Source organism: Pseudochaenichthys georgianus, chromosome 12 (genome assembly GCF_902827115.2).
Source record: "Pseudochaenichthys georgianus chromosome 12, fPseGeo1.2, whole genome shotgun sequence".
Taxonomy (NCBI): Eukaryota; Metazoa; Chordata; class Actinopteri; order Perciformes; family Channichthyidae; genus Pseudochaenichthys; species Pseudochaenichthys georgianus.
The window spans coordinates 17,063,939-17,087,737 of NC_047514.1; the positions used below are offsets into that span (position 1 = coordinate 17,063,939).

The following is a 23,799-nucleotide window of genomic DNA, read 5'->3' on the forward strand; positions in this document are numbered from 1 at the left end:
CTAGTGGTTGATGTACTGTGCACAATTACGTTTTCTCTTTAGGATTATTTGCATTCTGGTAAAAAAACGTTTGATCAAGCAGATGATTTGAATTGAACAAGAATGCCCCTTTTCTACTTGTTTTTCCTCTCTTTATGCTTTAATTTATGATTGCTATGAAGCCACTTGCTTTTTGGAGAACAGGGAAACACAGGAAGTTCTTCGTAGTATCAAAACGATGGAAACCTCCTAAAATGTACATGTACTGTAACATTTGAAAGTGCTACAAAGTCATTATAAATCATGTCAAGGGAATCAGATATTCTTTATTTTGATGCTGAAATAAAAAACACTTGCAATATTTGTTAAGAATAGAAAATAAAACAATTCTATAAAAGAAAAAACAATTAGGTGTTTAATACCTCTTCTTTGAATACTAAGGCAACAGGTTCAGTTGATTTAAATTATTCACATATCATTTTTACAGGATTATTTACATGCTTTGTGCTGTGAATTACAGATAAAATAACATTGACCGCTGGGTGGCAGCATAACGTTTTACTTGTCCCAGTCTGCGAAAATTAGGGAGACGAAGAAGAATTTGGTCCACCGGAAAAAACCTTTCACCTCTGCCGCTGTGTGTGCATGAGGTTGGCGGGCTGCTAGTTGTATGTATTTGTTTAAATTCTGCTGCTCCATTGGCGAACACAACTTATTTGCCAAATAACCCATTACTACGCGGAATATTTTCAGTCGGGTAAAGCAACCAGTTCACTTTAAAACTCTTAATTTACACTTAGCTAGCATTTAGCTTGCAAGCTAAATAATAAGACGTTACTGCTAGCAGCGGGCTAACTAACCGGTGGTCTTCCATCAGCATGCTAACATCAGCTAGCACCAGACAGAACATTTGATTGGTAGTGAAGTTGGCAGGATATCTCTTTATTATTTACATTTAAAACCTGGCCACCTTTGCTGACACTATCGTTAACTCTCATTGAACGGTTCTGTAGGTAAGTTAGCGGAGGTAGCTCAGTCATGCCGTCCGGCGCTGGACCCAGCAGCCCCGCAGCTGCACTCGCTGAAGCGCTGGAAAACTCTTCCCGGCTGATCGACAAACATCTGCTGGAGGACCGATGCTTCCCTGACCTGTCGGAGCTGCTCAGCGTCCCATGTCACAGTGAGTCCTTTGGAGGGATGGATCACAGAGACCTTGGTGTAGCTATCAAACTTATGTGGTTCTGTTGACCAGTGGTGTAGTCTAACTTTGTGTAGTGGGTAGACTGTAATAATTGTACTCATCCATCCTAGAGCGACGCATCGCGGAGCGACACCTGTCTCGAAGCAACACCTCATGAACACCATCACACTCACTAATGCATAGACTAGTCTTGAGACTGGTTATGTGTTATCAACATGTCAATGTATTATAAGCATTTTTATGTGACTTTTAACTGCCAGTGACATTAACAATAAAAGAATGAACAATGATGGAAAAAGCCCACTTATCTTCTAGGGTTGAACAATCGACATTTTTATCAAAATCTCAATATGGCCTACTGCAATTTTCAAGTAATGTACAATAAATATGGTCTTGCTACAGATGTCCTGACCCACACATCATATTCTACACTTCAAAAAACATCTTTGTTTCGCATAGATCTGCACAAATATCACACAATAATCATTTTAAACATATTTTTCAATGCATTAGATATTTATTCAAACTTGTTCAGCCCTATTATCTTCCATAAATCATTGTCAAACTATGTACTGTATCAGCTTAAATTAACAAGCAAACATCCTTGAAGTGCTACAAGATAAATTAGCTTCAAACAAGAAACAAATTAACAAATAAGCTTCACCTCAATAAATGAGGGTTGAAAAAGCACTCAACATGTCCATACTGGGTTCACTGTGTTAGTCCACAAGCCCTGAAAAAAGGATGGAACACTTCTAGACATAGTCTGGTAGTCTACAGAGCTTTCCAGATATGTTTGTACTCATCTGAGGTGTGCATTGCCTCCTTGCTTGCGTGGCAGAGCGATGGCTTCTCAGCCATGTTGTGACGTACTTCCTTGGCTCAAAAAGTGTTACAGGGGGCCCATTGATGCTGATCATCATCAAATTACTTACATTTGACAAGAACAGTGTCGATCTCTTGTCTGTGCATATATTGTTCATGAGACTGAAGCCCCTTTCACACTCAGCAGTGCTGCAAGGGATGGTCTTCGTCGGGGCAATGTTAGTAACTGTAGTGTGATTACTGAATTATAAAAGTAGCGCGTTACACTACTCCGTTACCGACAAAAGTAATATTATTACAACCAACTATGCTGGCCATCCATCGTGTACTTAAAACTCTGCCAATTTTCAGGACTTGCGAGCCCACTTCTTGTGCTGCTTCCAGAAGCTCTCGAGAATTTTTATTGGACTGACTGTAGAGATTGTGGATCTTCTCTAGGAACACTTTGAAGTGGTTGACTGCCTGAACCTCATCCACAGCATCAGATACAGCCAGTTCCAAACGGTGGTTCATGCAGTGCCATGTGAAGAGGTTAGGGTACCTTGCTGTCAGCCTGGTTGCCACACCAGAGTTCTTGACTAACATGACACTGGCTCCATCAGAAACAAATGAGACCCAGTTCTTTTGAAGCCACTCTTCAGTGAAGCCTGCAGTGTCCAAACAGTTCAGCAGAGCTTCTTCTATATCCTTTGCACTTTGGCTCTCCAGCTCAATCAGCTCCAGGAACAAAAATTCAGGAGTAGCTCCATCCACTGAGGCTTTCAAGTTGACATACATTGCAGATTTGTGGCTGATAGATGTAGCCTCGTCAATGAGAACAGACAACTTGCTTGAAGATGTCACAATACTGTGAACAATTTTTTTCTGCATCTCTTTTGCTATGTGTTCTACAATTTGTGTGGAACTGTACCTTGAGTGCAGACTAGTGCCCATGTTGGCACCATTTTTTTCCTGAAGCTCAATGAGACTATCATGGTCAGTAAAAGGTCGATTCATCTTCGCAAGATAGTATGCTGTTCTGAATACAGAATCTGTCTCTGCAAACACAGTCTATGACACAGCTCTAACCAAATTTCCAACTAAATCCTGCCCACCCTTCTCTGTGAGCTCCTGGGCTATTTTGTGTGCTCTGGACGTCTCATGTCGTCTAATCTTGTTTTTAAGCGACCCAACGGAAGTTTATTGTAAAATGCGCCGCGGCCATAACTCCGGCTAGGAAGGTCGTATCAACGTACTCCCGTCTCTAGCACCCCCGCAGCCCGAGCTACGAGTGAAAGAACTAAACTTACATGAAACTTCCGTTGGGTTGCTTTAAAGTCAAGCTTCAGTTTAAGATTCACCCTGTAATAGATGTAAAACATGTGATGGAGCATTACTAACCTGACTCAGATGGTTTGTTTCACCAAACCATCTAAAGCTCCATTGGAAGCCATTTGGAAAGGGCAGGCACTTTCAAAAGCACTTGGCAGGTGATTGGATCAATCTGTCTATCACCTTCTATCATGGGCCAATTCTGATTGATTAACAATGGCTGGTACATGTGGAGCACAGCACTTCTGATTGGTGTGGATGGCTTTGCGATTTGATAATCGCATCATTTCAAATCGCGATTTCGATTTAAAATCGATTAATCGTTCAGCCCTAACACATACACATACACATACACACACGCGCGCGCACGCAGTATCTCACTCCCTTTCTCTTCCATTGATCCACCACACTAGCGTTGATCAAGTTAGCTAGTTCTAACCAACTATCCGGCTGCTACAGTTACGTTAATGATAACCATGCTAATTTCACTTACCGGGTAACTTTGCGGTAGCGCCGTGCTCGTTCTCTGTCACCTTTAGGACAGCCGCCTGACCTGGCTCTTCTTCTGTAGTGGTAGTAGGGGAAAACATTGAAATATTTTCGTCTGTTTTCGTTTCATGTTTGCTTCCTGTTTAACGCTCTGAGAACTTGAATGGTGGACGGATCAAATTCTGATTACGTTAGAGAAACGTGTGGTTTGTCAGAGCCGAACAAAGTGTGTTGCTGTTGCTTAGCAACAGGTGACGGAAGCCCCAGACGTCCAAAAGTATTAACACAGAAAGGGCGAAAGCGTGAAAGCACAGTCACAAAATGATGTTGTTACGTATCATCGCTCATTTTTAAGAGGGTATACGGAAATCACTGGCATTTTCTAGTGGGTATACGGCGTATACCAGCGTATCACGTAGACTAAGACTACACCACTGCTGTTGACACTTGGGCTGCCATGCCACAGTACAGATGTTGGTTTGATCAAATGGATATGGTGCTTTATAAGGATTGTTTTTAGGCAGATAAATGTTCGAGGAATGATCCTGTGGAATTGAGTATGATGACGAATAAAGGTAGCTTTATCATGTTATTGTAATCCATCAAAAGAGAAAGCAGTCATTCTGAGACAAAACATTGATCATGCTTAGAGAAGACCTTTTGCAACTCTTTCCACATGAACTACCAACAAGACACGGATATATGGCATTAGTTTTTCATTCCACTGTATATATAAGAAGAGAGACCACACCCTAACTAGATGTATTTACAGAAATAATGTGTTTACTGTTTGAACCTGTTTCTGTCAGAATCTGTTAAGCTCTTGAACATACAAGTTTTCTGGCACCCATGGTAACAGGGATGAAAATAGGCCAGCTGAAAGAGTGGAACCATCAACTGGTTGAATACACCAAAATACTTTCTGCTGACTTTCTAACACTATGATTGATTATGTTTGTATATAACTGATATATATTATGATTGGGATCCAATGTCTGGGAGAGTGCTTGATCTGCTGGTATTGCATGTGTTTATAGATATGCCGTCCCTCTCTGGAGTGTCGGACATGGACTACCCCCTGCAGGGACCGGGTTTACTCAGTGTGCCAAACCTCCCGGAGCTCAGTGCAGTCCGCCGGGTCCCTCTGCCGCCAGAGCTGGTGGAGCAGTTCAGCCGTATCCTTTTTATCATTCAGGAAATAAAATCGTTTCAAATTCACTGGACCAGGAGGTTTCTATCAAGCATATAGCACACAGTTTAGTTGATCCCTTTTTAGTTTTGCGTTGTATTTGAGTTTCAACTTAACAATTTCACAGATATGCAATGTAACTGCATGATGGGAGTTTTCCCAGAGATCTCTCGAGCATGGCTTACTATTGACAATGACATCTTTATGTGGAATTATGAAGATGGGTGAGTACATTTACTTTATGAGGAACACAGTGATGATCATGAGCAGCAAGGCAAGTTTATTTATAGCTCCTTTCAACACAAGGCAATTCAAGGTGCTTTAAAAAAAAATGAAACAAAGGCATTTAAAAACAGTCATTAAAAAGAAAAGATAATAAAATAAACATTAAAAGAAAAAATACATGAATAAAAAGTTACAGTGCAGTTTAAGATATGAATAGTTCACACAGAAGTTCCACTTTACTGATGCCTTTCTTTTAAGGTTTCTCCTAACATGAGCTGTGTACGCTTGTATGGCACATACGTCCCGAGCAGCATACACAGAGAAAATCAGCCAGGACAAAGTCCCCAGACACTGATACCCTGGGGTTACTAGCCCCAAATGTTCATTAACCAAAAAACGAAACACAACCGCTCGGTTTCAATTAAAAGCAGCGGCAAAAAGAAAAGTCTTCAGCCTGAAGACCTGAGAGATCTGGATGGTTCATAATTTAGCAGTAGGTCAGAAATGTATTTTGGGCCTAAACCATTCAAAGCTTTATAAACCAGCAGCAGTATTTTGAAATCTATTCTTTGACACACAGGAAGCCAGTGTAAAGACTTCAGAACAGGAGTGATGTGATCCACTTTCTTAGTGTTAGTGAGGACTCGAGCAGCAGCGTTCTGAATCAGCTGCAGCTTTCTAATAGATTTAGACCTGTAAAGACACCATTGCAGTAGTCCAGTCTACTGAAGATGGACAAGTTTTTCCAAATCCTGCTGTGACAGTACATAAAACCAGCTGAAGTTCACACGCAGTGCTTTTAAATTAATGGCTTTTTTCCATATTATTCTTTGTAGAGGAGATGTGGCCTATTTTGATGGCCTTATTGAAACAATTCTGGCTGTGGGCCTTGTAAAACCAAAACAAGGTATGTGTCAACTCATCATTCATTATTAATTTTTATTGAAGCACTTTAATTTGAGTAATGTTTATGTGTTGTGTTTTCCTTCTCAGGGATTTTACAGCCACATATCCACTACCTCTTAGTACTGGCCACCTCAGTGGATGTAGTGATCCTCGGGCTGAGCTTCCCCAAGAGCCAGGCTGGTGAGTTCTCCTTTGAATGTTGTGTTTCCAGCTTACTGTGAATAGTGTTTGGTTTCCTTACTCCAATGTGACAGTTAATTGTGGGCCTGGAGTAACACTGGTCCACATATTTGACTGTTTCTGACCTTTCTCTTTGTTTTGTCGTAGGGTTGAATGACAGCATGTCTGGTGCGATGCAGCTCCTTCCAGACCCCCTCTTCTCAATCCCCACAGACAACACCTACATCATTTCCATCACCTCCACAGACCTGGGACGCATCTTTATGGCAGGAAAGGACGGCTGCCTTTATGAGATCGCTTACCAGGCCGAGGCGGGATGGCTGAGCCAGCGCTGCAGAAAAATCAACCACTCCAAAAGCTCTCTGTCCTTCCTCGTGCCCTCTGTGCTCCAGTTCTCCTTCTCTGAAGACGGTGAGGAGAGGGACAGAAATCCATGTGGAAGAAACGTCCTTGATTTCATTAAAATTAAATATAACCTTTTGATGTCCTTGTCCTCCGCAGACCCCATTGTGCAGATTGCGATTGACAACTCCCGCAACACACTTTTCACACGCTCAGAGAAAGGTGTCCTGCAGGTATGGCGCTTTGTGAAATCCCATTTTAAAGTGTTGCTGTTTCGGATAAATTAAGAAACGTATCAAGGTCCAAAACGTAATATAAACTTGTCTGTGTTTTAGGTGTATGACCTGGGTGCTGATGGACAGGGCATGAGTCGTGTGGCAACCATGTCGCAGAACACAATTGTTGCTGTTGCTGGAAACATTGCCAGGTATGTCTGGGTTTGTTGATCCTTAAACGTGTTTGTTTCACATCTGTCATCTGGCTTTAACTCTCCTTCTTTTGCAGGACAATAGATCGTTCAGTATTCAAACCTATCGTCCAGATCTCTGTGATTGACAGATCTGAGTCGTCAGACTGTCACCTGCTTGCTGTCACTCATGCAGGTAAAGACATCAGAGCAGTAACGAAAAGTAACAAAACCAGTAGGACACGTGTTGAATAATATGCAGTGTTTCCCCTAGGATGGAGTCATAGCAGCGGTGCTAAGGCACGTGGGCCTAGCATAATGTGTGCGTGTGGAATTTTTTAGTGTGTGCACGTGCGAAGTGCACCCCGCCAATTTGTTTCTATGTGTCTGCCAGCACAAGAAAGGCGCTTGAGGCCTAGTACCAGGGCCGGTTCTAGCCAATTTGCTGCCCTAGGTGAGATTTTATAAGAATAAATGAAAAATCTCTACAAAAGACAAATACACTATTATTACTATTACTATTACATGTCATTTGTTAGAGGCTTTTATCCAAAGCGTCTTACATACATTGAATACTGTGGACAATCCCCACAGGAACAATTTGGGGTGAAGTGTCTTGTCCAGGGACACAACGACATGCTGACTGCAGTGGGACTCGAACTTGCTACCCCCTGATTAGAAGTCCAGCACTCTATCCACTGAGCCACAGCCGCCCCGAACTTGTTTTAATTGGGGGGTGGATGCCACATCCTCTAGGGGGGTCCGGGGGTATGTCCCCCCGGGTGGATTTTTTCTTTTTTAACATTTTAAAGTAAAATGCTTCAATCTGGTGCACTTTGAGCACACAATTACTAGAGACTAGATCTAGGGGGTACAACTCTAAAACACCCCTATGAAAAAGATCGGTTTACATTTTAATAACCAAATAAGTATGTGAACATAACCAATCACCTACCATAGCCTATAACAAATAAATGTAACTATTTTATTTTTGTTGTTCATTTATATCTTATTTTACCAGTTAACATTTATTTATGCATATTTTTGTATCTCTCCAACTTTAAACGATATTTTTGGTTTAATAATAATAATTAATAATTACAAGTATACATTAGTATTATACATGTATTGTAGACAATACCCACAGGAGCAAATCCGGGTGAAGTGTCTTGCCCAAGGACACAACGGCCTGACGCAGTGGCGGCAGGAGCAGGTTTCGAACTGGAGTTCCCCAGCACTCCCCCTTGATCTGATGATCGGATGCACAGACCACTGCGCCACCCGTCCCTACGGTTTACTGTCCTATAGTATACATTGGAATGATTTCAAACCTGTTTTTATTTATCCTAATAATTATAAAGGAGTGCTTTAGAAATATGTGCATAATTTGTAAACACATATTTGTTTGAGACCCACTGAGATAACTTAGACTAAAATTAACTATCTAAACACTCAGAGAGTCCTTTACCTCACTGAGCCTCTCAGTCTGACAGGAGAGCTCTCCTCCACCCTGGTTGTAGAAACATCTACTTCTTATATCTGTTAGCGCAGCTAGCACCACATTCTCATAACAACAGCGCCAGTACCAGTGCGCCCTCTCTCTCTCGCTCGCTCCCACGCTCGCACTTTGGCTGTGAGCTACGGGCGCCTGATAAGCCAACATCCCCCACTTTCATCACTTACAGCGCCCATCGTACAGGGCAAATTAAAAGTGTAACCCCCCCAGATCTGGCCCCCTACAGTGGCAATGTCTCAAGATTTAGCAAAAATACACCTTTATTGAACATACAGTAACACACATACTACAAATCCACATAACAAACAATCAAAAATGAAAAAGGGTCGCCACTTATTATTAAAAAAATATATATATTATATTCTTTTTGGGTACCTGCTGGCGCCCCCTAGCAGCGGCGCTGCGCCGCCACTATTTGTATATAGGGGAAACACTGATATGAAATGTCTATACTTTGTGTGCGCCATATCCCTTTCTCTAGGTGTGCGTCTCTACTTCAGCACTACACCTTTCTCCCTCCCACACCAGAGGCACCTGGCAGTGCGACCTAGCCTGCTGGCTTTGGTCCACGTCCGCCTGCCGCCCGGGTTTTCTGCATCCTCTACCCTCCAAAAACCTGCAAAGGTCCATAAGGCACTACACAGCAAAGGTACAACTCTTCTGTCTGCTATTCAGTTCCCCACAAGGACCAACTCACTCAAAACTCAACAAACTCCAATATTAAGAATAATCCAGATCTGCCCGTTTATAGCATTCGTCTTTTCTTTGTTTAAATCCTGCAGGTATTCTGTTAATGGCTGCTTCAGAGACAGAAGACAGTGACATCCTCTGGTGCATCAACCATGACTCCTTCCCCTTCAAGAAACCCTTGATGGAGACTCAGGTAGGCTCTCAAAACAAAACAAAGTTGAGGTGACAGTTAAGGTGTGCTGTTACTACTACTTCTACTGCTATCTATACTTACTTCTCGGTCAGAAATAATTCACTTTTTTTTTTTAAATCAAGAGTGCTTTACTACCAAAAAGCCAGGCTACACTGAAAGAAACCTTAAATGATGCCTATTTTTCTTCTGCCTTCTATTGCAGATGATGTCTAATGTCGATGGACACTCTTGGGCTCTTTGTGCCATTAATGAGGAGAGACCATCCAAGATATCTTCTCCTCTGAACACAGCACTGATCCCCATCACTGATTCCCCTGTGGTGGTCCAGCAGCACAACATCCCTCCACAAAAGTTTGTCCTTCTCTCTGCAAAGGTCAAAAATGTTTTCCCTCTCATTGTTCAATCAATCTTGTCAACCAATTTTTTTTAAAATTCTGTATACTAAGTGTAGACTTCTTGCCGTCTTGCAGGGGAGTCATATCTTCCAAAAACTGCGGCCGGTAGACCAGCTCCGTCACCTGCTGGTGAGCTGTGCCGGAGGAGAGAGTGAGGAGGTGGAGCGTTTCTTCAAGCTGCACAGGGTACGAAGCTTTTTCCCTCCTTCAAATGTTTTGATCCCCTTAAACCGGAAAAAGATACACATGTTTTCAGGCTACGCACTGTAACACAACCAGCAGTTGCACGACACACAAACATCATCGCTTAATGAATGCCTGCATAGACTGTATCAGGGTGTTTGTGGGGTCTTAAAAAGTATTAAAAGTTGATGAATCAATTTAGCGAAAATGTAAAGCTATTAAACGGCATTTTCCAAGGTATTACATTTTGTAGCTTGTTTTAATAAGTATATCAATTGTCCAAAGAGCTTGTATTCTACAGTCTGCCTGAATGTAATCATTGCGTAGGTGTGTCGTGTGATTCTGTGTAGTTTATTTATGGCGTCCTGTTGGATTTGACGTCATCTGAACAGGACATCGCGCGCTCACTGCTTGATAGCGCGCGAAGGTCCGTTTACGCCGGTTGTTAAACAACATCGTTATGGGGAAATGCAAGTTTGTGTCCAAATGGTTGGAAGCTAAGGAGGAAGGACAATCAATACTGTATATAGTCAATGTGAGGTAAAGTGTGTCGCCAATGTAACCAGTTAGAACTCGAAGTGGCGATGAAAAAAGGTATTACATTTGACTTCAGGATTCCTGCGTATACCCTGTGTATATATTTGAGTTGTTATTCATTTCCGTACAGGAGGAGCAGGCTTGTGGCACAGCACTGATCCTGGCCTGTTCCAGTTCCGCCTGTGACAGAGAGGTTTCACAGTGGGCCACCAGAGCTTTCTTCAGGTCAGAAGAAATTTTTACAACATGCTCATATTAACAATCACTTGCACTGCACATACAATTAAAAGCAGTTCCTTTGGTGTTGTTGTTGTTGTTGTGGTGATCAGATATGGAGGGGAAGCACAGATGAGATTCCCAGCAGCCATGGGATCTCCGAGTACTGTTGGACCTGTGATGAGCTCTCCAGCACCAGGTACATTATAAATAAATACTGACTGTGGGAATTATAGATAAAGACTAAACGTAGAAGCTTAAACTCACTGTCTATTTGGGTCAACAGAATATACAAATAAAATGTATTTACATTTCAAACACCACATTTTTTAATACTTTTATGAAAGGTGTGTGAGCTTCCTCTTACTCTGCCCTTAGGCATCGTGCCCCCAGCTTTGGCTTCACCTTTCACACCAATGCATTCTGGGTCGGCCCCCCTCACACCCATGACGGCTGGCCCAGAGGTGATCTTCTCAGGAAAACACAACGGCATCTGCATCTACTTTGCTCGCATTCTCGGGTAAGTAAATGCTGTCATTGGTTGTCACATCGACACATTATGAATCTGAAATATGTTCCTCTTCAGTCTGTATCAGCACTGATCATGTCTTTCTCCCCTGTTCCCTAACAGAAATATTTGGGATGGAAGTCTTGCTTTTGAGAAAACCGTGGCCAATGGGAGTCAGACTGTTACTATTGTGAGTATCCACGTATTTATTTAACAGTTTAACAGTTGATGTTTTTATAATAACGGTAGTAGTGGTTCGATAACACTTCCTTTTATCCGTCGTCTCCACAGTTGGAAAGCAGCGTTAGTTCATTTGATCTGGAGTCGGTACTTTTGGAGCTCGGCGGTTTGAGGGAGTTTCTGGATAAAAACTCTCAGTTCAGTCCCTCGGCTCTTGGTGCTGCAAGGTAGGAACTTTTACTCTACTTTATACGCCTTACCTCAAACTAAGGGTAATGTTGTTGATGGATTCTGTTAGTTCTCACACAAGTCAGTGCACACATGTCCTGACACTCAGGTGTTCTCAAGTAACGTACAAGAATCATGTAATAACAGGTGGTTGCGTTTCACTGATCAAAGCTAATAAGAACTACATCAATGCTGCATTTCTGTTGATATGAAAGCTTTCTCATGACTCAACTCATGGCTGATTATGTGGTTAACAATAATAAACATATTTACTCATTTCCTATTACTTCTACGTTGTCACTGTTAGTACTTACTACATGAAAACTAGATCTGATCAAACTCTACTGAACAACATCTGTGCTGCTCCCTGTTAGTTTCAGCTCCCCTGCCAACCTGCAGCAAAGGCTGCTTGGATTTATGCGTCCTGACGGAGCCAACTCTCAGCAGGTCCAGCAGGAACTCCAGAGGAAATTTCACAGTGAGTTATGAGGGCAGGTTTCACCCCTTTTTCTTCTGAATATTGGAAAGGAAGGATCCAAATCAATGTGATATATTTGATCTATAGGGAAAGAGTGAATGTGGATCTTTGACGTACTAACACAAGAAGAACAAGTTATTTATGTTTCTCTCTCGTTACTGATGTCTTTATTAATGTATCTCTCTCGGTTTTGTTTCCAGCCAAGGCTCAGGTGTATGAGAAAGTGTCTCTGCAGGGCATCCAGCAGTTGGTGCATCGCTGCTACCAGACTCTGGCCCTCCTGAAGCTTCTCTGTGATCATCAGTTCAGCCTCATTATGTCTGAGCTGCCGAAGGTACATCCCAAACAGATGCTCATACATTATCTCTGCATTATTCATCCACCTAATACACGTCCATTTTCCTCTTTAAACACAGTATACGATGTGTTTTCTCCATGGTTCCTCCTATTGCTGCTCACCCTGCCACTCTGTTTCTGGTTTCAGGAGTTTCAGGAGCAGATGAAGGCAGCAAGTTTTAAGGATGTAGTGATCCGGGGCAAGGAGCTGTCTGGAGCGCTCATCACCGCCGTCATTAATGTCTACATCAAAGATAACGCGTCTGTGGAGGCCATCAGCAATCACCTGCGAGATATCTGCCCCCTGCTGTACAGCAGCGACGACAGTGTCTGCTCCAAGGTACAAACATAATGTGTTATGGTTCATTAAAGGTTTTAGAAATACAATATATTCTTGTTAAGATCTTTTAAAATGCACCGGATAAAGTAGGACATAATCAGACCTTTCTCCTTATCTTTAACTATTATAATTGAATGACTATCCTAACAGTACAAATCCTGTCTGTACAGTTCTTGCAAACTTCCGGATGCTTTTGGGTGCATCAGTCATTCAACGGGATCGATTTAGCAGCATTGATTCATGTGTAGGGCTGCAACAAACGACTAATTTGATAATCGATTAATCTATCGATTAATGAAACGATTAATCGATTATTCGGACTATTATGCCTTGCACAATTTCTCAAACGCTCTTATTTATCAACTTTTAGATTTAGCTTGAGGTTGTTTTAGGCATGTGGAAACTAACAATGAAGACAATAAAAATGAATACTTGATTCAAAAATACATATATTATTAAATTAACTAAACACATTTTGAACAAAATTAACATTGCTTTTTATTTAAAGTAAATAAATAATATTTCACATGAAAAGAAACAACAATGTTTTAACAAATCGTATTAAATAATCTGATGACAGAACTGTAAACGGAATAGCTGAAACTTTAACAAAATAAAGAGTAACTCAGTTACCTCTAATCATTAAGCCATGTTTGTATAATGTAGTTAACTCGGTGTGTTGCTGCTAGTATACATAACACCTGACGTGGAAACGTTACTCGTGGATGGAGGGGGCTACAGAGCTACGAGAAAGACAGTCGAACCCGGTGCATTCCTCCGTCTGGATGTGGAGCACTTTTGCTAAATGTTTAGACAAATTGCTCGTGTTACCGCCCTTACATGCTAAACTCTTATTGCACTTTTGGCAACGAGCATTGTCGATCGAGACGGGTAAAGTTTAACCACACCTCGGGGCGCGTTCTCTCCGCCATCTCCGCAGTGTGTTGCTGCGTGTGTGTAAACTGCCCCGCCCCCTCGCACGCAGACCGGGGAGAGAGATCTCGTCTGATCGAAAATACATCATAGATGCATTTGTTTGTCTTTTTGCATATTAGAAACGAGTTGGCGACACTAAGACTGCGATATAATGTTTTTGTATCAACAATACATGACATATATTTTTTAAATGTCTCCAGTACCGATAAAAAGACCAATAACGTTGGAGCTTAACGGCGCGTAAAACACACGTGATGACGTCACCAACGAATCGACGACTGAATTAGTTGTTGCACCCCTATTCATGTGTCCTAATTTGTTGCTTTTGTCTCCCACTCAGGCGAATGAATTGCTGCAGAGCTCTAAGCAGATCCAGAACAAAGCCGATAAAGAGCGAACACTGAAGGAGTCTCTTCGGCTCTATCAGCAGATCAGCCAACACACAGATCTGCCGCTCGTCTGCTCCCAGTACAGACAAGGTGAGGACACACAACACACACGGTAATGCTGTGATTTGTTTTTTGACACCAATACTAATGCTTTTTGTTAATTGTCTCAGTCCGTTTCTACGAGGGCGTCCTTGAGTTGTGCCTCACAGCAGCAGACAAGAAGGACCCACAGAGGCTGGGGCCCCACTTCTACAAGAACGGAGAGCCCGAGGAGGACGGGGCGGGACAGCAGGCTTTCCAGGAAAGGTAATGCAGGAAAGAAACAGTACCCAAATCAGCAGCGTTGAAAGCCATTTCCTTTTCGTCACCAACATTTGTTCCCCCCTCCTCTGTCTGCTCCAGGCTTTGCTGCTATAAGTGCATCACAGACACCATGCAGGAGCTGGTGAACCAGAGCAAGGCGGCCCCTCAGTCCCCCAGCGTACCGAAGCAGCCCGGGCCTCCTGTCATGACCTCTGACCCCAACATGCTCAGTAATGAAGAAGCTACAGCTCATGTGAGTATAAAGGAGACAGTTGATGCTTAATTCTCACCGCAGCAGTGTTCAGGATCTGCATTATTAATGAGGATATGCCGTTTCCTTGTAGTTTGAGCAGATCCTGGGTCTGGCCCAGCGGTCTCAGGACGAGCTGTTTCACATCGCTCTGTACAACTGGCTGATTCAGGCCGACCTGACTGACAAGCTGCTAGAGGTAGGAATTCAATCTTGGTATTAATTAATTTCCTGTTTGTGTTTTCTATGTCCAGGCTTTTTCCCCTGCCTATTTTAATGACAAATCCCCAGACCTTTAGAAATGAGCAAATTATTCAGAGTTTATGACCCAAAAATCAACAACTTTTGTGTTTTCTAATGAATTGACACAATTTCCTGTTGTTGTTGTTGTTGCTTGCCATGTATCTTAGAGCTGTCTTCTGTTGTCCAGGTGAATTCTCCGTACCTGGAGGAACATCTGATGCATATGATCAAGCAGGACCAGAGTAAGGTGCACAACATGGACCTGTTGTGGCGCTACTACGAGAAGAACCGTAACTTTGGCAAAGCGGCTCACGTACTCGCTCGTCTCGCTGACATGCACAGGTTTGTACTCCCAACAACTGGATAATACGTCCCTGTATTCGGTTAGATTCAAATTAAATATCTCCAGATATAAATAAAAATGACATTAGACTAAAAAGATTCTTGATCCTTCTCTGATTCTGCAGCACTGAGATCTCACTGAAGCAGCGTTTGGAGTACATTGCCCGAGCCATCCTGTCTGCTAAGAGTTCCTCCTGCATCTCGGCTCAGGCGTCTGACGGAGAGTTCCTCCACGAGCTGGAAGAAAAGATGGAGGTACGTGTGTGGCAGTGATCACGCTGAGAGACATCTAGGAGTGATCAGGCGTTGTCACCGCTAACTTTCTGTGTTTTCTTCCCAGCTGGTGCGTATTCAAGTCCAGATCCAGGACACCCTGATCAGACAGTACTCCCATCATCCCTCAGTGAAAAATGTCATCTCTCAGTTAGACTCTGAGCTCATGGACATCACCAAGGTAACGCACACAGCAGCAGCAGAATAATGATGATGATGAGGAGCTGGGGGATTAGGAAGATAAAGTGATGGGAATCTTTTATAAATGCTGGGTTATTGTTCTCCGATGTAGCTCTACGGGGAGTTTGCTGACCATTTCAAATTGTCCGAGTGCAAACTGGCCATCATTCACTGTGCGGGACACTCCGACCCAATCCTGGTGCACTCGCTGTGGCAGGAGATCATGGAGAAAGGCAAGTGACAAGTCGGCAGCTTCTTAAAATAGTACCCTTTCATTCATTCATTTTATTTATTCATTCATATGTTTAAATAAAGATGCAAGTACAATTTACAATATATATAGAATGGAGAAAGTTCATGTGAACATTACAACCCAAACACATACCCCACACTAACCTAAAACCCTAAAAACTAAACCACTCTAACCAAAACTACTTAATGGTCTTAAATATTTATTTCGTCAGTCTAAACATTTGTTTCAAAAAAGTATGATGGTACACCTAAATGCATTTCAGAGGAAAGTAAATGTGTGTCGAAGTCCAAAGCCATTCAGTGTGTTAAATCTGCAATTGTTGCTTGCAAATCCTTTTTAAATGCCTTTTATTAGCTGCATGTGTGAATGATTATTGTTTTGTCTCTTCCAGAAATGGCGGACAGCGTGGCCATGAGTCCAGCAGACAGGATGAGGACTCTCAGTTTGAAACTGGTCTCACTGGGAAGGATTTACGCCGGAACACCAAGATATTTCCCTCTGGGTGAGCATATACCTTCCTGTAATTATGTTCAATTTTCCCCTCGTTAGAACTTTCCGTCTCGCTGTTTACTACTTTGTTAACAGTAATATAATTAGACTTCCCCTTTGCATCATACATGTCACCATGTCTCGCGGGCACAGGCCTGCAGGGTCACGGTGATTGCCCTCTCGTAACTGACAACCTGTTCCAACCTGTCCTCTCTACGGAGACAATCATTCATTTTATATACACCCTTGGTACCTCCTCCAGTGGTTCTCAAACTTTTTCTGTCAGGCCCCCCCCCCCCCAACACAAATAGTCACGTAATGGGCCAAGTTAACATTTATTAAAATACATCAATATGAACATGAGCATTCCCTTGCTAGAACAGTGATAATAAAACAATGCTCCATAAGTCTGTGCTAGAACAATACGTTATAATACTTTGCCACTTTGCAATCTGTGCAAAAAAATGAAAAGAAAGAAAATGCTGATATTTTGCAAAAAAGTGTGTCTTATCAGCATTAGTGGCTGCAATGAGCCTGTTTTGCACTGCACGTTTCTTCAAAACGGGGTTGCAGGCTCAGTGGCGGCGCCAGAGATTTCTTTTGGGGGTGCTGTGGGGTAGCTTGACGTTTCATAGAGGGTGCTCAATCATTTAGGGTTTCCCATCAATGTACCGGGCGCTACAGTTGAATTGTGTACTGCAACACTCCACGCAAATTAGGGATGCCAGCGATTATTCTATTTTTCGAATATTCGTTAGTCTCCATAATCGAAAATTATTTTTAAAATTCGATTTTATTTATATATTTTTGTATTATTTATGTTTTTTTTTTTTTTTTCTGGCTTAGTTTCAACCAAAATATAGACTAATGCTAATAATAGATTAATATTCGCCAGGGCTGTCCGATTTTCGAATTTGATCGTGGTCAGTTTCTGGCATCCCTAACGCAAATACACAGTGTACCCACGACTGTTACAATGAAGGCTCGATAATCAGCTCACGGCATATAGGTGTAAGCAGGGGTCAAGTGCTATTTTTACAAGTGGGGAGTGGAGCTAACATAAAGGGGTCCGGGGGCAAGATCTTTTTTAAAATATTGAAGTTAAAAGCATCAATCTGGTGCGATTTGAGAGCAACATGAAGAGATCTATGGATACATCTCTCAACACCATTTGAAACGGAACTGTAAACAGATTAACTTTTTCTTTATGGATATTTTACAAATCACTCCCCTTATAAACTTTATTTTTTTTTACTGTCATATAGTATTTCATACCTGTTTTTCCTTTATTGTCTTATTGTTTTATAACTATAATGATCATATAAACTAGGGTTGCCAGAAACTGACCATGATCGGCAGCCCTGGCGAATAATAATCGATTAATCGACCGACCCCCCCCTGTAGCCTGTATTATTAATAATAGCAGCGTTGCAATAAATAAATTGTGCGCGCATCGCGCATCTTCAAATGGATGCACTCAAAACGCATTGTTGAGGTTGAGCTGTGATAGACCAACGTCTTTTCGCAGAGCTTGCATTTAACTTCCTTTGCACTTGTAAGTTCGAAGGAGTTCCACGAGGAGGAACTCTTTTTACCTGCCGCTTTGTTCATCTTTAGTCGCACGTGTGAGGGAGAGGGGGGGCGGGGTCGGTGTGTAGCGTGCTGCAGCAGCAGTCTGCTCTGCACGCTGGCTTCCTCCAAGTTTACAGTAAAACAAACTGGTGGTGTGACCAATGGCCATTTACAATTATTATTAATACTATTACTATTATTAGCATTAGTCTATATTTTGGTTGAAACTAAGCCAGAGAAGAAAAAAAAAAATACATAAATAATAATAAAAATATATATAAATAAAATCGATTTTTAAGAATAATATTCTATTATGGAGACTGTAACGAATAATCGAATAATCACTGGCATCCCTAATATAAACCTGTGCCTCGGAAATAATTGTTTACATTAATCTTGACCAAACAGTTTAAGACCCGGCCACTAGCTCGCTAGCACCAGAAGCTAACAACAATCTCCGGTACCGGTGCGGCGGTGCGCTCTCTCTCTCTCGCTTGCGCACACACACAAAATGGCTCGTTCCACACACACACAGCCGAGCTTGAATGAAACGCAGAGACCCAGACGTACTGTATCATATTATTTTCGAATCAATAATCTTTCAAAATATGATTTTTTTTTTTTTTAAAACATTTTTACCTCTGGTCTGTCGCGCCCCCCTGTCATGCCTCTGCGCCCCCCACTTTGAGAAACACTGACCTACTCGCATGGACTCAATCAATTATGTGAATCCCAAATCCTTTCCCCCCCAGTGATGAACACTGTGCTGACATTGCAATGCTAATAAGTGTCGATGTCCTGTGATTTCAGAGTTCCTAGTGAAGTTTCTAGAGCAGGAAGTGTGTCGGCTGAACTGGGATGTGGGCTTCGTCACTTGCACCATGCAGGAGATCGGAGTTCAGTTACCGCGCCTCCTCGAGGTCTATGACCAACTCTTCAAAACCAGGGTACATGCTTAAAAAAACATTGTTTAAATCCATCCTTTTTTATAGTTTAGCTGAAATGAATGCACATGATTATAAGCAGCAGTTGTTGTTCTTGTGGACTGAAGACTAAATTGTATTGTATTGAATCCACCATTCTGCTTTGGGGCCTGTAGGATCCCTGTTGGCAGCGGCTGAAGAAACCTCTCCACCTGGTGGAGTGTATCCACGTTCTTCTGTCAGGATACGTGGATGATCCCAGCAGAGTACCAACCTATGACAGGTAATCACTGCTGTTCAGCTGCTGGCCTGCAGTGGGTGCTGTAGTGTTTGGCTTTGTTGATCATACTGAGGCATTTTTTGCTATTTTCTAGGCATCACATCGTGTCTGTCAATTTTGTTGTGCTCCCGCCAGCAGATACATTCAGTCAGTCAAACACACAGTAGATAGAAAAACTCTTGAGACAATACTCACAGGCCTGAATGTATAGAGAAAGGTTCATACATACATACTCCTGACCATTCATGCTGTGAAGAAATGTTTTCCTAAAGCTATTTCAATGTAAAGGATGGATAGTGATTTAAGTGCAAATTTCTCTACATTGCATCTCAGCTAGTAATCACTGCCTGGGGTAATAAAAACAAGAAATACAGAAGCTTATAGTGGCATCAGCACAGAACTAGTGTGAACAGAACTAGTGTGTTTTTAAACTGAGAAAACGTGCAATAAACCTACAGTAAACCCGGTTTAACAGCTTGGATTCCCTCCATTTAAGACGCCGGTTCACGAACGTGTGTCTGGACAACATCTGTGGATACCTGGTGGAGCTGCAGTCTCTGAGCCCCAACTCGGCCCTTCAACAAACCATCGGGAACTTCAAGTCCCTGCAGGCGAAGCTGGAGAAACTCCACTGACGCTAGCCATGCCGTTCTTCCAGGTGACCTCTGGATCTCGCACTGTTGGCCTTAATTAAACAGCTGATCGAGTTTGCTTCTTTTTCCCTTCAGTTTGAGACGTTCCAGCTTAGCGAGTGCTTTATAACGGACTTTGGTAGCCGATAACTCTTAAGTCTTCTGATAAAGATGAGGGAGACCGAAGAAGTTTTATAACTTATTTAATACATTTTGTTCTAAGTCTAAACATTATGCTGAAATACAACTTGGTTATCTGCATTGTGTTCAAATAGCTAGGTCTAAAATATGGATGTCTAAATTGACAAGATATTTGGGTTTTCATGTATTGAAAAAGCAGTTATTGATAATGAATTTTTGATATCGTATGACTACCCTATGTAAAGATACCTGACCTAAGTCTTTTGATCACAGGGGAGTCATTCAGATTTTTCTACGTTACCTCCAAACAAAGTGATGGATGTTGTAATTATGTACATAACTTGGCCACAATGTCGTCTCTTCTGCCAAAGGTCATTCAAACAACTCAACATTTTTTTTCCATGTGTATCATTTACATTTTGTCTTTTTGGCTGATTTAAGTGATTGTTTTGAATGTAGAGCAAGTTTTTATCCCGGTGCAGATCACAGTGCTACACCGAAATCTTTGAAAAAAACATAAAACATTTTTATAAAGAAATGAAACTTGTCATGGTTTTTGTGTATGTGGATGTTTTGAAAACACTAGAAAAACTAAACATTACGAACAATTAGCAGCAGAAAGGAGGATTTAATTGCTTTGGGTTTATTATGTGACTCTGCAGAGGGAGTGCAATATTAGACTTAATGGTGTCACTGTTTGTGTTCACACAATTATCTTTAATTGCAATGGGCACTCAGGACTTCTTACTGTCATCACCAACAGTGCAGTGTTTTCCTTCTTTCTCCAATTAGCTTTACACTCAAGTGCACAATTTGTAGCCTCATGAAAAAACAAAATCATTTTTACCTGATAGTGGGTTGATATATCTTAATAACAGTCACAAATACAAGAGCCAAAATATTGCGTACATCAGCCAGATTGGAAAGAAATGTCATCCGTGAGGAACTTTACATTTGTATAATGTCTTCATGCATCTCTGGGCACAACAGGGAGCTAGAATACATGAATGATATGTTCTCTTGTAAACTGCAGTGAGCAGCAATATTATATTTTCTAATCTTCACTACCAACATTTTGCATTGTGGTGTCTTTATGTCTGAACAACAGTCCAAACCCTGAATATCCACTTAACCATCACATAAGAGAACGCAAAGCAGCAAATCCTTATCTCTGAAGAACCGAAACTAGGGAATGTTTGGTATTTGACTTAAGTAATGATTTAGTTGCTGTCATTTTTCTCAAAGAAATGACTATACTGCTAAGCATTTCAGATCTAAAAGGAGATTAGCTACCAATTGGCTAGAACATTTGCACTTTACCCTGTTTATCCCCATCTATTTTGTTTCCTCAACAGCTAAAGGGTGTTTTAAATGATCAAATCTGATCATTTCCTCTGTCTGCGTTGTACACATTTCTACCTTTTGCATGAGCAAGACAGTTTTTTAACTCCGTACAGGAATATGTAGGGGATGATGCAGGTGTAGGAGGCTGCTATATAGCTTGCCACCTCCTTCACTATGGGCGATGTGTGGATGTTGTTGGTGATGCGGAGCAGCAGATGAGTCACCCAGCAGACCACGAACACGCTGGCTACAGCCACCACGCTCTTGGCTGCCCTCACCTGAGCGCTTGGAGAGTTACTGGGCTTAGCTGCCATCTTGCTGGCCTTTGAGACCTTTGGTGGAGGTCCATCACTGCTGTCTGTGTTTATTTCCTTTATGGGGCTGCTGTGACCCGTCAGGTCTCCATTTGGACCAGAAGGAGGCACGCCTGTGTAAACGTGTGTTGGAGAGTCTTTGGGATCTTTTGTGTTGCCTCCAACAGAAATAGTGCTAACTGATCTGTCATCGTTAATCTTTTCAACACTTTTATGTTTATCCTCAGCTATCGCCTTCGTAGCTTCAGAGTCGTTACCCTGTACGCGGAGCTGGTTTTGAAACAAAGTGATGACAATCTGTACACAGGTACATACAATACCAGCAATAGGGAGAGCATTAGCCAGGGTGAGATAGAAGATTTCGTAGATTTGTGCGGCTGTTGCTTCAGGAAACATATCCTCGCAGTCTAAGTGGCTGTTATTGCCTCTCACCAATCCGACGTACATATAGTGTGGCACGTTGAAGGCCACAGCCACCGTCCAGCTCCCGGCCGTCAGACAGCCCACCAAGAAGAGGTTGTCCAGCTTCACAGGGGCCCCTCCACGTTTCAGGGAGCCCACCAGCTTCTGGTGCCAGAAAATGCTGATGAAGAAGGTCGTCAAGATGCTGCTGGTTTCCGAGAGGTTTGCACAAAAATTAAACACTCTGCAGAATGTTTCCCCAAAGATCCAACGTCCAGCGAAATCTGATATGGTGTCAGGGAGGTCCACCAGGTAGTTGGTGATGAGGTTGGAAACGGCCAGGTTGATGAAAAGGAGCTCGTTGGTGCGGATGCCAGCTTTCTTCCCAGGCAGGGAGCATATAGCCAGCATGTTGTTTCCCAGAATCCCTGCCAAACACATGAGTCCTCTGATGAGGGATTCAATCAGCTGTTCAGCATCCATGGCTCACAGGATCAGGTGACACTTGAACTTCACTATACAGTCGACTGGTCTCACAGTTCTCTAAGCTTGTGATGTGTTATGGTATTTATAGAGTTAGGTAAGAAGCCAGGCCAAATCACTGTAGAGTTCAAACATCTTACTATTGGTTTCCCTCAATGAGCTGTCATCATAGTCCCACTGAGACCATGACACGCCCTCCCAACGAGTTTACCCTGACTTACCCTATTGTATTATCTGAACCACAATCAATAACCCTGTAGTGTCAAACAGTTGTTTCTATACTATAGGTTAGGTTAGGAAGAATTCCACCCTTATTATCATCTCTGCAGTTCAGTTCTACTTCTTTGCATATGACAAAATGAACTTTGAGTGAACTTCACGTGCAAGTGGGACCTTCATTTTTTTTTGATGTGTGGAAAAAATAACTTCTTAACTTCCAGCTGCACAGCGGGAGAGCCTATTAGTTCGTTATGCAGCACCGCATGGTTTTACACCCCAGTGGTGAGACAAATTCCTGATTTTCTCTCTGTGTAATGTGTATGCAATGTCTCGTCCCCCTTTTACATTGAACATGTTTCTGCGGTACGTTGGCACTTTCTCTTTTTTGTTTGGTCTCTTTGTATAAAAGGTCATGCAGGAGCAACTAAGGTCACTATGGTGAACTTGTTGTCATTATAACCCATCAATGAATGCTCATGGGTTCCTTTTTTTCCTCTCTTTTTTTTAAAGCCCCCTCTCTGTAATTGTAAGCACATCAAAAACATACTTTTGATAAAGTTTAGTAGTTTACTATTCTACATGTTAAATTACAATCATGGTATAAAAAATATTCATATTTGAAAATAATGATAAATTCATATTTGGTCCAACTAGCATAATCCTCTCAATTGGGCCTTACCATTAATAAAGCTATTAGTTAAACATTAAAGGTAGTTTTTACCGGATACAATCAAGAAGTGGTGATTTAGTGCTCTCGAAAAAAAAAAAGATCATATAATATATTTTCTTATATTAAATGTTGGATGTTATTAATAACTTCTTGTTACTATGAAAACCAAAAGACATGGCTGACTATTAATTATATAAAAAAAGAAAAAAGCTATCATTAGTTCACAGCGGGGCTCTGGCTATGTAGTAGTGCTCCACGTGATCCATGAGTAAAAGCTCCACCTTTTGGATAAACCAGAGGCGGCATCT

The 23,799-nt window shown here is 41.9% G+C and overlaps 2 protein-coding genes across 3 annotated transcripts; one reads left to right on the forward strand and one right to left on the reverse strand.

Annotated features, from left to right (window-relative positions):
- Window positions 1-561: 561 nt before the first annotated feature.
- nup155 (nucleoporin 155) lies at window positions 562-20,730 on the forward strand. 2 transcript variants are annotated; one of them, XM_034095620.2, is made up of 34 exons: window positions 562-647; window positions 993-1,159; window positions 4,843-4,980; window positions 5,122-5,218; window positions 6,056-6,126; window positions 6,213-6,305; window positions 6,453-6,716; window positions 6,807-6,880; window positions 6,983-7,074; window positions 7,152-7,249; window positions 9,051-9,218; window positions 9,352-9,452; window positions 9,655-9,825; window positions 9,923-10,033; window positions 10,698-10,792; window positions 10,897-10,982; window positions 11,162-11,303; window positions 11,415-11,481; window positions 11,583-11,698; window positions 12,074-12,177; window positions 12,378-12,511; window positions 12,662-12,853; window positions 14,130-14,268; window positions 14,349-14,484; window positions 14,581-14,734; window positions 14,826-14,930; window positions 15,162-15,316; window positions 15,442-15,571; window positions 15,657-15,770; window positions 15,882-16,002; window positions 16,414-16,524; window positions 18,894-19,030; window positions 19,183-19,289; window positions 19,783-20,730. In XM_034095620.2, the coding sequence occupies exons 2-34, from the start codon at window positions 1,018-1,020 to the stop codon at window positions 19,919-19,921; spliced, it is 4,104 nt and encodes a 1,367-aa protein (XP_033951511.1). In that variant the 5' UTR covers window positions 562-647; window positions 993-1,017; the 3' UTR covers window positions 19,922-20,730. The 2 variants fall into 2 exon arrangements, with proteins under 2 accessions (XP_033951511.1, XP_033951510.1); XM_034095619.2 differs by having other exon boundaries at window positions 567-736.
- Window positions 20,731-20,837: 107 nt separating this feature from the next.
- ora5 (olfactory receptor class A related 5) lies at window positions 20,838-22,728 on the reverse strand. The gene has a single exon (XM_034095623.1). The coding sequence runs from the start codon at window positions 22,600-22,602 to the stop codon at window positions 21,475-21,477; it is 1,128 nt and encodes a 375-aa protein (XP_033951514.1). The 5' UTR covers window positions 22,603-22,728; the 3' UTR covers window positions 20,838-21,474.
- Window positions 22,729-23,799: the final 1,071 nt, after the last annotated feature.

Coding starts and splice junctions, on each gene's coding strand:
- nup155 (XM_034095620.2), top strand. CDS start 1,018: ATGCCGTCCGGCGCTGGACCCAGCAGCCCCGCAGCTGCACTCGCTGAA. Junction 9,219..9,351: donor TAAGGCACTACACAGCAAAG/GTACAACTCTTC, acceptor TAAATCCTGCAG/GTATTCTGTTAATGGCTGCT. Junction 12,178..12,377: donor ACTCCAGAGGAAATTTCACA/GTGAGTTATGAG, acceptor TTTTGTTTCCAG/CCAAGGCTCAGGTGTATGAG.
- ora5 (XM_034095623.1), bottom strand. CDS start 22,602: ATGGATGCTGAACAGCTGATTGAATCCCTCATCAGAGGACTCATGTGT.